Here is a 14,530-nt window from a genome sequence, read left to right as displayed (position 1 = left end):
ACCACTTTGTTCTTTCCAAAAACTTGCCGTTTTCTCTCCAAGACGTCAAAGACATCACCACAGTGTACGGTTTGTGCCGCCATCAAACCGCAGTTTTACAAACCACCCCCCGCTATGCTCATCAAAGCGACCCAACCATTTGAACGAATAAGCATCGATTTTAAAGGACCTCTACCTTCTGTTACTCGAAACCGGTATCTCCTTACCATCGTTGACGAGTTTTCTCGTTTTCCGTTTGCCTTTCCCTGCGCAGATACATGTGCGCCTACAGTTATTAAATGTCTGTGTGAGTTATTCTCTTTGTTTGGCATGCCTGCATATGTACATTCGGATCGTGGCTCCTCATTCATATCTGACGAACTGTCCACATTCCTACATGATAGGGAGTTTGCACCGGCCGAACTTCTTATAATCCCCAGGGAAACGGACAAGTCGAACGCCTCAACGGGACACTCTGGAACGCAATCCAGCTTAGACTCAAGACGAAAGGCCTTCAAATCTGTCACTGGGAGTCGGCTCTATCAGATGCCCTCCACTCTATACGGTCCCTTCTCTGCGTCTCCACGAATGCCACTCCACATGAACGGATGTTCCGGTTTGAACGTCGGTCATCCTGTGGTTTATCTATACCAACTTGGCTCACTGTTCCAGGACCTGTTTTACTGAAGAGATTTGACCGTGCCTCAAAGTATGAGCCCATCGCTGAGGAAGTCCAGCTTATAAATTGCAATCCACATTACCCCCATGTTCGTTTTCCCGGCGGAAAAGCACTGTATCCGCCCGCCATCGGACACATGTCAACGATTTCACACGTACCTGATCCAGTGAAGACAATGGCGTTCATGCACCCCCTCTATCTGACTTGCACACGCCTCCGCTCAATAACATTGGAGATAATATCGATCATATTTCAGTCTCACCCCCGTGCCCGGGCAATGCACCTGCATCTCCAGATACATATGACCCTAGCATCTCTGATTTAGCCAGGCTCCAGCAGCGTACACGGCCCTACATTTTAAGAAATCGAGAAGCCTGACCACACTCATTATTACTCATTAGATTTTTACAATCATTCATCCAATACCTGTACCCAATTTATCCCTCTCTACACACAATCCAACGGCCAGGTTGAATGTCATGAATATTCTTTGTGCTCACATCATCGTATTAACCATTTTTCGCCTTCATTCTCAGCTTATGTACGTCTATTCTTAGACAAGTAAAGCTCTATTCACTTTTGTTCTCGCGCTCAATCAGAATCGATATTCTATTCGCAACATGCATTCACAGCACCCTTTTTGAAAATGAACACTACTGTCGATTCGCCCGTTGTCTGGGAAGGTCTTTCCCCCAGGTAGACCCACATAAGCTTAACAGACACTGCCTGAGAAGTCCGCCATCCTTGGAAAGAGCAGGCCAAAGGATGTCAGCAACACGATGACGTTTGAGTAGAGAAATACACTCGGATACCTCTGAGGCTGAAGGCGGCTCCATGCGAAAAATTGCCAATTATTTATATCACTATTCGGGAAGTATCGACCGAGGTGGAACCGGACTACTCCACCCTATCAACTGACTCATACGAATGGAACGGCACGCGAAACAATCAATATCACGCGGTTTTGTGGCTTGTAGAAACAACCTCGTACGAAATACGTTACGCTGGTTGATGTGAGAGGATTGGATTTCAACAAAATTAATGTACAATCCGCTGCAAAATATTCAATTTGTAACAGACGAAAGTAAAGACTACTACAAGAACAGCCTGCCTGCGGCACAACTTACCTTTGTCGCCCAAGCAAGGGCAATCCATAGGAAGGCCATAATGCGAGAAGTTCTTGCAACCGTTCTCTGTGGCGGATATTAGTAATAAAGTACGCACACATACCGATAATCATCATAAGCCTGACCCAGGTTCTCTTGGCTACCCAGTCGTCGCATGAAGGCGACCTGACATTCATATCCAGCGAAGTCCACTTGAACTCTGCGTCCCACAATGGCTCTGTTGCGGGTTTCATTCAGCGCACGTTGTGCCATTTCAACGGTATCGAAGTAAAGTAGGGCCCGAGAAGATTTTCGATCCAAAACGACGTGAGTCAGGTGCCCGTAACGACCGAACTGACGAGCCAAAAAGGCTTCCGTTACAGCAGGAAGGTTGTCAAGCCAAACAACATTCGTAGGTTGACTTTTGCCGAAACCCAGCTTAACCACTTTGTTTCCAACCCTGATAGAATCCTGGTCTGACAGTGCACGGACGACACTCTTAATATCATTGAACTGTACAAATGCGTACGACGTGCCGGGTTGACTGGCTTGGATTTTTATATCGATTTCCTGAAATAAATGTATATTTGCTGACTCGAACTCACTATTATCTCACCATATCCTCGAAAGGTATTTTTGAGTTCTTCCTGTGTAATAGTACTGGAACATAAATTTCCGACGAACAAAGTCTTCGTTGCCTTCGGATGGTATTCATCAAGAGCATGTTCAGGTGGACAAAGGTCGGGATCTTCAGACTCTGGGGAACCATTGGGTTATATAATAGATAAACTCACCAATGCCGTCGTGCAAGGACACTGAGATTGCTGTCCCAAAAAAGACTTTCCCACGAGACGCCTCTAGGGCACGCGCAGCATCTTCACTTCGTTTGAACGTCAGTATGCAATAGCGCTCTTCAGCCTGCCCACGTATAATGACCGAAGTTATCTTGCCATGCTTCTTGAATTCGTGGAAAAGGCCTTCCCGCAGATTAGTGTCGGATGAGCGTAAGGATAGCCGCCGTATCAGCAGACCACGCTGATCAGTCAGATATCGGCAAGAGTAGGCAGTGCTGGGAGCGTTGGGCTCTGTACATTCACCCATTTGGTTGGAATCAGAAAGACGATGGCTACTAGAGAGGTTATAAACAGTTAAATATCAATGTACCAAGAAGGTTGCGTCCGCTCCTCCGCTTCCGACGAACTCGAGCCGCAGAAATGCTCGCAGAGCGTTGTCCGCAAGGATGAACAATCGACGACTGTATCATCCTAACAAAAACGATAAAAACGAGGCCTAACAGTTACCCAGTGGTTTTGGATGACCCCGTCGAAGTATTCAAAGGGTCTTGTGAACTGCGCCCGGGAATGCCCGATGACTCACAGTACTGTAGAGCAAGGCTGACTTTATTCAGTCTAACAGTGCTCTGAATGGCTCGCGTTGCTGACTGAGTATCTACGAAGGCGACGACTGCACCGTAAGATAATCCATCGGGGTGGATTCGAACATTCTGAATTTTCCCGTGACTGAAATAAAAACGTATATCCGATTTTCGTTATGGTTCCAAAAACCCCTCACAACAGCATGCAGGTAAAATAATTTCACAACACGTCAAATAGGGGAACAACGGTGGACTTTATGGTATTCCCAGTGCATTGAGGAAAATATGTACCTTTGTAGAACATCCTTTATGCTACTTTCCGTTGTGTGGGGAGGAAGATTGCTAATCCAGAGGTATCGCGTCACTCGCATGGCGAGAGGAATCTGGTCACACTTGGACAGTCGGCAGTCTCACAAGACGCGCATCAGAACAGTGCAACGGTCTGGCAAACGGGACGAGAGCGTTATGACAGTACCGCGTTCACACGGGTTTGCATTGGCGTGGCGAAAAACTGACAACCCTATTGGTGGACTACGAAATCGATACATCTGAGAGGGGTATCATCATCTTGAAAATCGGAGAAGGCTTCGTGAAAATTGAAAAATTCCTCAATTTTTATGACAAACTTATTTTTTTCGTTATAAATAAGGAGCATTCTACATTTTTTGCAAGTAAAAATCAGTTACAAATATCAGGTATCGATCCGAATTTATTGATCTGTGGCGGTTGCTGCTATTGGTTACCCGATGGACACACGAGCCGACGACCGACGGGCAGATGAGCTTGTTAAGCCAGTGTGTTGTCAGGATTTGCCGTGCAGACTACGATGTGCATGCGTTGGATTCGGCCTTAATTTGCTCATCCAAATGGAAGGGCATTTGTGAGCCATAGTTTTCTTTTGGAGGCGATATAGCTAGACCGTGCACGCTGTTATACAACTTGTGGCAAACATCACTTGGTTGACTTGTCTGCTTCTCATTCTAAGAACACCCATGAGTTGGCTGCGTTCACATTCGAAAGCTAACGGAGTTACACTGCTTGTTCCCAGCATTCTCTGACTGAGATACCGGCGAGGGATTATTCACTTGTGTGGTATGCTGCCTCATTGCTAAAACTGCAGGCATAGTAAGTACATCCTACATCATGAGGCATGGTACCCCCGATAGCCTTCTCCAAACATTTTACCCTTGAGCAGCATACCTAGTGATACAATCAGGGTCACAACTTCGAAAAACTTCACGGTATCTTTAGACTTATTTTGCTGTTTCTTGCGCACTGAGGTTCTCGGCCGGGGTTAGTTTTTTTATTACGACCCCGAATAACTCGGAAACCGACAAATAAATTGTACTCTTCTCAGGTTTCTGATTTTGACGGTCTCCGGTCTCCAATTTGTATTTCTAATAAAAATTCAGTTCTTTATTGACGGCCTCGGTACGTTTTCTCACCTGAAGATTGGTACTATGTTCGGGTACACTTGCCCCCCAAGACTGCACAACTCATGGAACCTGGAAACTGATCACATCTACAAATTCTCTCAACGGAAGTTGGTCGATTATCTTCCTTAGGTTGGCCAACTTTCGCTACTGTGGTGAGCGAAGTCGTGGTGACCATCAACGATGCAGAGGCGCCACAACTGTGCGAAGCCCTTAGCATTGTCCGGGGGTCTGTATTCCTGGGATGACTTGTTTAGGCTCATATCAGTGGTCTTCAGGCGCTGTTAGGATTCGCGCAAAACTATTAGCTCTGTTAACTTCCGAACGGTCCCGTTCCTCGCCCCAGAGCAGAGTGCCCGGATGGAGCTGCGTCCGGTTGCGCGGGTAACACGTTAATCCCAGACCACCGGGAACGGCTATTCTAGCGTTCCTTGAACAACTTCGTGGATGGTACTTCCACCAGTCTTAGTTGGAAGTCGGGTCGGTGAGACAAGCTCGCTGGTTTTCGGTTTAGTCAATCTTAGACAGTCCCCTCTGTTCGTATTCTCGTTGAATGTGAAGAACTCATTTTACGTCCTGCTTATCGGGGGATCACTTACTGGATTTTTGCCCAGTCATCCCTGATGCGTCGGCACCCCAGTTGTAATAGGTGTATATCAAACGCGTTTATCTCGAAGGATTACGCGCAGGGCGTTATTGTCAATATCCATTGGATACCCTGCTTTGTGCTGATGTAGGGTGGCAATTATCAGTCGGTATGCCTCGCAACTCTGTCGGCGGTTCATCAGCTTTTCAGGTGTAGTTCAGACTCCTTCAAAGACCTCTACCTCAGTCATTTGGTCTTTTCATTTTTCATTATTGTTTAGTTAGGGCGGGTCAACCTTTTTAGTCTGCAAAAGCGCTCTATGACCACTCACTCAGTTCTATCCCGCTAAAATCTTGTGTCCGAACATTGTTCGGGCACAACGCAGGCTGATGAATCATCCAGCAGACATGTGGACCGTTCAGTCGTACCATGGTCGATGAAAAACTTTCGTACATTGGATGTACACACTTCGTTGTAGAGCGGTTTCTGGACGTATTTGTAAGATGGAATTTTCTTTTGACTATAGTTTTATGTTCACGGTTCAACCGACGATTTGAAATAGGCGGACCAAATAGATCAATGTCTTTTTAGTGTCGTCAATCTGTGTTACACGCTTTTCTTGTATAAGTCTGATTGTAAGACTTGGGTCTCTGTTTTGAGGCTCCTTTCAAAAACAAGTAAATGAAACAACAGCGGGAATAGCGAAACCACTGGGGGTCATCGCGCATGCACAACCGGACTGACCACTGAGCAACGACATGTGAGCAAATCGATTTGGTCAAACAAACAAGTGAGAAGTCCCGGTCCAGTGCGAAATCTGTGTTTGATCTTGAAACACAAACAGTATTTACAGATGGTATCCTGTCAGAATGGCACACATATTCTCCAATTTGCTGCACGTGGTTAGCTGGTTTGAGATGATGTGACCTGTCGCTTCTTTCGCCTTGTTAGCGTCCTGTTCCAGTATTTATTCGCCCATTGTTTCGTGCCATGAATAGGTCCGTATTTTAGTATGTCCGTGACTATGCTACTGTTATCTAGGTAGACGACATTGTCGCCTGGAGGATAACACAGCAATAAACCAGTATCCTGCTAGTGGAGCCACTTAGTGTTATTTTGCTGGGACCCTTCTGTTCTAGTTGTCTAAGCACAATGACGGTTTCGGATTCGAAAATAAATGCGCACAATATGCCATAGAAACCAAATCGCCTGACTGATGTGGGTGAAATGTGAGGAACAGATACGGAGAGAATCAGCAAAGGACCAGGACAACATCTCACCTGCGAGAATCATTATGAAAATAGAATTCTTGTTTACAACGTGCATGCGGGCCCAAATGGTGCATCCTAGTACAACAGCTCAAAGTACTGATGAGAAAGGTGCACGAGAAGACCTGGACATAGAGTGCAGTAGGTAGCATGTTAGAGGCCAAATATTTTGTTTACAGCTTGACAGTGACTTTGGGAAGGTTGGTGTTACATGTCAGGTGGTGATAAAAACTTACAAAGTCCAATGATGTTCAGATTTAATGTTGACCTGAAAGGAGGAACTATGTACTCCCGTTTCCGTTAATGTTTCTCTCAGTTTGCTTCAAATTATTTTAATTTCTCTCGCAAACATTTAGCCGTTAAGTGTTTGTTTAGTCGTTTGATCCATCCACGTTTCACTAAAACCTGTTCGAAAAACTCCCCCTCCTAGCCCTCGAATAAAAGTATACCTCGTGTTTTACTCTCGCACACTAAGAAGCAGTTGAAACATTTTGGGTTGATATGGTTTTGAGAATGAATGAACTCGTGCACTTCCCTGCAAACAAAGCGTAACCAGGTGATAATTTTACCACTTGCACACGTAGTGCATCCACTCGTGACTTGCCAAAAAGTCCGATGGGAATATTAACCTGTCCTGAAGCTTCAGTCAACCTTGCATCCGAGGTTTTTCGCCAGTTCCTTTCCCTCACACACTCTTTTCTCCTCATTCTAAGGCTAGCACGGGGTCTCTACTTCGCCCAGTCTTTTTCACTTGGAGTTCTAACTACGGTTAAATGAATCGTTTGCAAATCAATTCGGTTTTCACGGGAAACTCAATTGAATCTCTCGTTTATGATGTCCTCCAACTGAATGTGCTGCAGACAGGCCGCCTCGTGATTCAGTTGGCACGATATTCGAGATATCACAGTATATTATAAAGGAAACTACTGACAAGGTTGGAGGACATCATAAACGAGAGATTCAATGGAGTCTCCCGTGAAAACCGAATTGATTTGCAAATGAGTGTATTTCTCGAAAACAGTGCAATTTGGGTTCAAGTAGATCATAAGGTTGACGGAAACTCGGGGACTGCGCCTACCTGATGGGCCCGAAGTAGGGCGAAACCGGTCGTGGGTTGTCGAAGAATTTTCAGCAACCTTGTGAGTAGTTTCTTCTATGAAAATACAGTTAAATGAACTTTGTGGTTGTGCGCCAGTGAAGCGTGAGAACCAATGCTGCTATCCCTGATGACGATTAGGATGATTCAGAAATGACCTTTTTCGCGTGCGTTAGTGACCTCACTATCTTCGCTAGGGGGACAGTTGTGGGGATTTTCCTGTCTTCACTGATTTCGGTTTTCTTCTCTATTCAATATCGATGCAGATAGTACACTTGTATTTATATACTACACGATAGTATTTACAGTCCCAGCAGCGTTGCCCTTATCTCAGCTAAACTACTAACCCTACAGTTCTAATGAAACGGCACTTCATTCATGCATGGGTTACCGTGAGTAAACGCAGTTCTGAGAGTGTGTGCAATGCTAGCACTCCGGACCGACCTTAAGTAATTCTATCTAGATCAAGGTCACAATATATGCTATTTTCGGAACATATGTTGGTTCAGATCGTCACTTCTCATTTTGTCTAAAATGCAATCTAGACGTCCTCTTTTCAGTTGAGGAGCTTTAAAAACAAGATTCATGCAAAGGGTACCCTTTTCCACTCACTCAGAACAGAGGTAGGGGCAAGCGCAGTGCTGAACAGTTGTTTGTGAAACATACGATCGTATATGTGTGTAAATGTGGTGCTGATTTCCGTTTAACCTAGTTCGATTCGTAGAAGCCTTGAAAATGAAAACCTTTGCTGCCCCTTGTTTAGTTCCTTATGTGTGTGAAGTTTTTTTGTTTTTATCTCATTGCACAAAGGCTGTAGCAGTCACTAGTAATCAGACATAACTTAGTTTAAATCCTGGGTAGGGGGAAACTGCTATTTTGTTCGGGTTCGAGGATAATGTATCCTGTACCAGAATAGAAAATGACCTCGGAACACCACGGGAGGCAGTAATTTTGGAGTTTTTTTCAAATTGGTACACTGTGTAGCTGAAGAAGAATAACATGAACGACAGATCCAACTGGATTCAGTGGAGTTTCTCGTTCAAACCAAATCAATTTGGTTGTATTTCACTGTCTTATCATGATACCTCAGAGATTTTAAACAGGGTTACAATCCTGACTTTGAGTTGAGTAATCTCATGCCGAAATATTGCGAAAAAATGGCGATCGAGTCAGGTGGACAAAGCAAATGGATATACACTTATAGTATAGCATTTTTCCTAACTTGACCATCACATGTTCACTACAGGACGAAACTATTGGAGCCCGTGAAATCAGCTCCATTGCTCTGTTTCTTATGTTATGTAGACTGTTCTCTAAATCATCTTGGGAGAAAAATGCTGGTTTTACCTCCCGAAATCTTTCTACCCTGATTAAACTGCGCGTCACTGATTCAGCTGTCCGCTCATTCTACTGTTAGTTCAATTCACTTCATCAATTTTCCTGGGATCCAGCCACAAAGCTTCACCTTTATTTCTGACACATTATGAATGGTCTACCTCATCGCACACTTCCAGCACAATACATGCTTATTCAAACCGCTGCACTAGTAATCCGATTAGGCATCGAGTCGGGTATTTCAGATGTTTATTCTACACACAGTTGTGCTGACACCCCTCCCTCCCATTTTCATAAAATGTCCTGAGAGAACCACCGCGAACTATCTGTCAATTCTCGGCGCATTTGTATATTAACTTGGCTTTGACGTGAGACTCACCTGGAACCCAGCTTAACCTTTTGTTTACGATGTCGAAGAGATCTCAGCAACCTTATTAATAGTGTATAACGTCTATATCTGTTAGTTCTGTTTAGTGGTCTCCCCCATCTTGTTGGGCTTATACTTGTTCTATTTGGTAGGTGGAGCGGAAGGGGCTCGTGGAATCGTTTAGCTCTTATTTAATGACAATCGCACAGAATGCATGTCAACATCGTCACAGACTGCTAAGTCAGTGCTGACAGTGATGCCGCAGCTAACATCTACAGCTTCGGAATACCATTCCACAGACTCGAATGTTTTAACTGATGTAATCTATCATACTTCCAAAGGCTATACTAACTAACTAATACACACAATGGTAGTAAATAAATCACCAGTCACTGTCGTAACCTCTTAGATTGAAGTGTCTTCTTTAAAAGAAAAGCGATAACGCTTTTCCTTTGCTATTCTTTCTTTTTCTTTAAAAAAGCCGGGCGGATTAAGAACGATTCCATGAATAACAAAACATAAAAATACAGACTCCATATAGGAAAACAATCACAGATGGTGCTTGGGTTGCTACTTTATTTAAATACACGATGTAACGGACACGCACAATCACCGTATAATATACGGTCATATGGATAAGACTCTTCAACAACAGTAAAATTACAAAATTCTTGGAGGCAGTTATGAATCATGCAGTCAATATCATCATCATCGGCAGCATGACATCAGTGTTCAACACTGATAAGTCGCTGTCAGGGAATGATTCTTTTTCAAAAACAGGGACGTACTGAGTAAAAAAAAGGGCAGTCCTTCATAAGCCTGTGTCTAATCAGCAAAGCAAAAAATCACCAAAACGTGCACAGACGTGAATCGATGTCGATCGTTTGTTCGTTAATTGCTCCGTCCACACGGAATATCGTCTGCACGTACCGGTGGTCAGTGGTTGAAATAGCCCATCAGGATCTTCTGTTAATGCCTTATTGCAGGCGTTATTTAAACGACCTGCACACTCGGTTGTTCAATACTCATTGTTCGTGCCGTTTTCGTCGCAATAGTAGCGGTTTTTTTTCTGGAAAAACGCTTCAAAGTAGCTTGAGTCATCTCCACTATCAAAGAGAGGCGGAGTGTTTTCTGTTTTTCACCTAGGTTAACATATGAAGGCAAGGGATAGAGCTAGAGTTTCTCACAGGACATATGGCCAAGAGACAGTGGCTCTTAAAACTGGAAATCTAGGTTGTTGGTTTCTCTCCCGAATGACTGTGACTAGAGGCATTAGCATATCAGAATCCTAGCAGGGATTTGGCTTCATGTCATTTTCAGCACAGAAAGCAGAGAGTAAAATTCCAGCAATTAGTCAGTTGGTAATTTTGCGGATTTTAGCACTTGTGTGGGTTCGATACTAATGAGTGTTCCTGTTAATTTCAATTCTCGTTAAGGTGACCGTTGACTAACTCAGGTCAATGTGCACAGCGCAGCGATGCTTCACTTATTATCTTGGCCGACTAGTTTGCTGTGCTGTTCACTAATATTCCATTGTATTAACCTGATAATCCAACGACAACTGTGTGCCTGACTGTCAGCCCAATGTGCTGACTGATCGATCACTTTCAGACGCATATACACACACGTGTGCGCTGAAGCACACATCCTCAGAGCTACTGGCCTCTCTGCGTGAGGTAGAAATCTTTCGACTACACACACGTCTGTGACAGGTAACAACCACCCGCCGATCGATATGCGGCTTATCTAATAAGAGTTGACTCTAAGCACCTTCGTTTTCTTCATTAGCTCTACCAGCTAAAACTGAAGATCGCATACAAGTACTTCTTGTGGCTTAGAGTACCCAATGTGTGGTACTTTCATAAGCCTAATGCAACCCTTCTGCATTAAATTAACCTACATACCAGGCTTATTCTATGTTTGTTCACATTCGCATTCAAGTATGAGGTTCAAAACTACTTTCAGTTTCTCGACAACTCGTCTGGTCATTTATTGAGATTATGAACAATGTCATATATAAAATGAGCCTAAACTAGGCGTAAAAACGTGGTTTATGAAGTTGGGTCATACGTCACTCAGTGAATAAGGAATTCGTGCCAACTGTAAATGCATTTGGAAAAGTGATTTTTCAGTGTAACTTCAAACTGGATCAAATTAAATTACAGAATTCTTCCCTAGCATTTCTGCAGGAATTTGTACAATGGTGTCATTCACGAAAGCTGATAGTCTCCTAGGGAGGCGAAGACTCCAGTTAACTACGGAATCTCCTGTAATTCGCCTTTTTCCGACAACTATTTGCCATCTCTGGGATTTGTATAACACCTGATATATGGTTATTATTGATGAGTGTGGTATAAGCTTGGTTCGTTTCGTAATAAACGTTTCAGAGTCACTTCTCCACTGTCTTATGATAACGCATAAGGGCCAAGTTAGGGAACAACGAATATGATTCGAGACGAAAAGGTAGCCTACCGCCTTATTTTCTCAAATATTATACATTGGTGCTCATAGTAGAAAACTCACTCAGAAATCGTTGATGCACGTAGGTACAAACTTGAACACTTTCATGGGGTGGTGACATGCTTTGGACGGCTGAACGACAGGAAAGTGGAAAGTGAAAAACTATCAGTCGCGCGAATGTATTACCCCCTAGCAGTTTACTGTAATAGGTGTTTACCAGGTGGAGTGCATTAACAGCTAGTTTGGTTTTAAACCAAGTAATAATGTGATTCATGAAGGTGCAAGCCAAGTTTTTCCGAATGAATGGGATCCTTGTCGGTGGTGACTTTCAGAGACTGGAAAATTGTACAGCAAATGTCCCAATTTCAGATGATATCTTCAATCTCGAATACTGTGCCAAATGAAACATGAGACGGCCATTGTGCAACATATTCAGCTGAAGAATATCATAAACAGGAAATTTAGTTGGATCTCTCTTGAAAACCAAATTAATCTGCAAATGAGTGCATTTGTCGAAATCAGTTCAATTTGTGTTCAAATAAAACATAAGGTTAACAGAAACTCGAAAACTGCGTCTACCTGGTGAGCCCCAAAAAGGGCTAAACCGGTCATGGGTTGTTGAAGAGTTTTCAGCAACCGTGTGAGTAGTTTCCTTTATGAAAATACATCTTCACTCTGTTTCTGGAGAGGATGAGTAGGGATGGGTGTTAATGATGAGGATTGGATAAATACCATTCACGTCTCTGGTAAGGCGTTCGTCACATTACGAGAAGATTCGTAGTCTACCGGTGGCACCCGACGTGAATCATCAAGTGAAGCAACTTGAAGTGGAAGATTAAGGAACGAAACCCGATCGGAACTAAATTAAGACTCCCCCAGCCCATCAACCGCAATACTTAGGCAACCAAACTAACGGGTAAGACCCTTCAGTAGACATTCAACACTGATCTAGTATGCTACTTTGAAGAGGTCTTACTGAGTGGTACTCCGTCTGCCTTAAAACCTGGCCTGATGAAGCTTTTGTGTCAAAATCTAAACGTTGCCCAGTTAAAGACAACCGATCGTACTGACCGCCCATGTGTCGCACTGTACTTTTTATCCGTAACGTCAATGAAACAGATCACAGACAGATTGGGTTGCTAGGCTTGTTGTGGTTTGAAGATTCTTTGACTTTTCTGAAGCTCACACTGCCTTACTTGCGCTGCACATTCAGCATGTTGTACCAGCTATGTGTAGAATGTTTTACGAAATAATCAAGGACTTTCCTAAGGAATTTTGTTTTTTGATCAGAGACAGTACATGGAGCACTCAGTGTCATCTTGCGTGATGACATCAGAGTCAGTTCCCCCATTTCCGCACTGTGACAAGTTCTCGTTGAGGTCTTCGCGTGGCGACTTGAGAGCGATTAGTATTTTTTCTCTAGGCAACTGCAAGGGGGTTTAGCTCGAACCTCTGATTAAGGACAGAAAGTGGGAGGATCAGTAGGTTTTGGCATTATACGCGTATAATACGGTTTAGGATTGATGAAAGGCCACCCGTGAACAAAATAACTAACCCCAAAACAGGGAGTAAGATAATACCAAGAAGCGACTTGGTCGGATTGGGAAAATATCTTCCTCTATTGCGTAAACATTTTCATTAGAATAACACTTCAACCAGCGAAGCAACCCCCTGTATACACTGCCATCTTGAATCTCCCGCGGGGTTAAGTTATGCCGATTGCGTCCGAATGCCTTTCAAAAGTTGAGGTAGAGAATACGTTTTTGCCCAGTCTTCACAGGTCAAAGTAGATTTGTTGGCTTGCAGCGGCTTGAAGAAAAACTATATGAGGTATATAACATGGTGACAAGTGACTCATAAAAGTCCATCAGGTTATACCATACAACGTTTTTGATAACCTTTGATAAAACAGAGAGTAGATTGACCACACTCCCAGTATATCGTTCCCTGTATATCAGCTGTACACTTGACAAACTGTCTTTCTGTAAGCAATAGCTGAACAAATAAATATGACAGAAGAACCTCGAAGGCTGTAATAGCGTCCGTCCGTAAACACTATTTCTGGCTTCAAACGATTGTATCACTAGGTTTTCCAGGTACTGTGTTGCCTCTGTTGCTATGTAGCTGCGGGACATGGTTTTCCATCCCGAATATAGAGTAATCCGAAATGCAAGAACGTGGGTGAAGTAGTTTGAGTGGTATTGGTATAGCTGCAGATCAGCGTGAGGTTCTTGTGACTGGTGTTCAGGACCTCACTTTCTACCCTGAGTTGCTACTAAACCCTCAGAGCTGGATGAACCGGTCTCAAGCAGTCTTGGCAAGGTGCAAACATCTCCTCCTTGCTCTACAATCTGAGGGTGCGTTTGCCCCATCAAGGTGACCAATGTTCAAAAAATATTTTGAAATGAAAAATTATTCGCCACTTCACTTTGGGACACTGTAAGGCAAAGTGGAAAGCGTTCGGATATACACGTATCCAGCATTCCCACAGCTTGATCAATCTTACGAAAACTTGGCTTTCTAGCCAGATCAAATCAGCGTAAAAATAAGTGTACGTGGTGAATTAGCTTACCTGTCATTATATGGTACTACAGTAGCTTCAAAACGGTCGTGATCACCAAGTAATTGTACCGTTAGTATTTCACGAACAAATACGGTTTGGTAGCTATATTGATTAGTCAGCAGACCTCTGTTTACACTCGCGAATTTCCGGTCGCCGACCACCACAATATAATTCAGTACGGATTTGGTTTCTATTATTGACCACCTGGTTTTGATTGATTTATTTGACGTTTTTGAAAACAACTTATATCGATTCTACGCCTCAACTATTAGCCACCTGTATA

At 43.6% G+C, this 14,530-nt stretch overlaps 2 protein-coding genes across 2 annotated transcripts in view; one reads left to right on the top strand and one right to left on the bottom strand.

Annotated features, from left to right (window-relative positions):
- Positions 1 to 3,584, bottom strand: part of T265_10768 (hypothetical protein) — a gene marked incomplete at both ends in the record, with an annotated part of 38,102 nt that extends 34,518 nt beyond the window's left edge. Inside the window, 6 exons of the mRNA XM_009177235.1 lie at positions 1,786 to 1,851; positions 1,889 to 2,334; positions 2,370 to 2,521; positions 2,559 to 2,893; positions 3,066 to 3,284; positions 3,431 to 3,584. Of these exons, the coding sequence (XP_009175499.1) occupies positions 1,786 to 1,851; positions 1,889 to 2,334; positions 2,370 to 2,521; positions 2,559 to 2,893; positions 3,066 to 3,284; positions 3,431 to 3,510 (1,298 nt within the window). The remainder of the gene's footprint in view (positions 1 to 1,785; positions 1,852 to 1,888; positions 2,335 to 2,369; positions 2,522 to 2,558; positions 2,894 to 3,065; positions 3,285 to 3,430) is intronic.
- Positions 3,585 to 3,885: 301 nt separating this feature from the next.
- T265_10767 (hypothetical protein) overlaps positions 3,886 to 14,530 on the top strand; it is a gene marked incomplete at both ends in the record, with an annotated part of 51,293 nt that continues 40,648 nt past the window's right edge. The window contains one exon of the mRNA XM_009177234.1: positions 3,886 to 3,933. Coding sequence (XP_009175498.1) covers positions 3,886 to 3,933 — 48 coding nt within the window. The remainder of the gene's footprint in view (positions 3,934 to 14,530) is intronic.

Source organism: Opisthorchis viverrini, assembly GCF_000715545.1.
Source record: "Opisthorchis viverrini unplaced genomic scaffold opera_v5_405, whole genome shotgun sequence".
Classification (NCBI taxonomy): Eukaryota; Metazoa; Platyhelminthes; class Trematoda; order Opisthorchiida; family Opisthorchiidae; genus Opisthorchis; species Opisthorchis viverrini.
The sequence above is the reverse complement of the archived record's forward strand: the minus strand, read 5'-3'. Positions and strand labels throughout refer to the sequence as shown.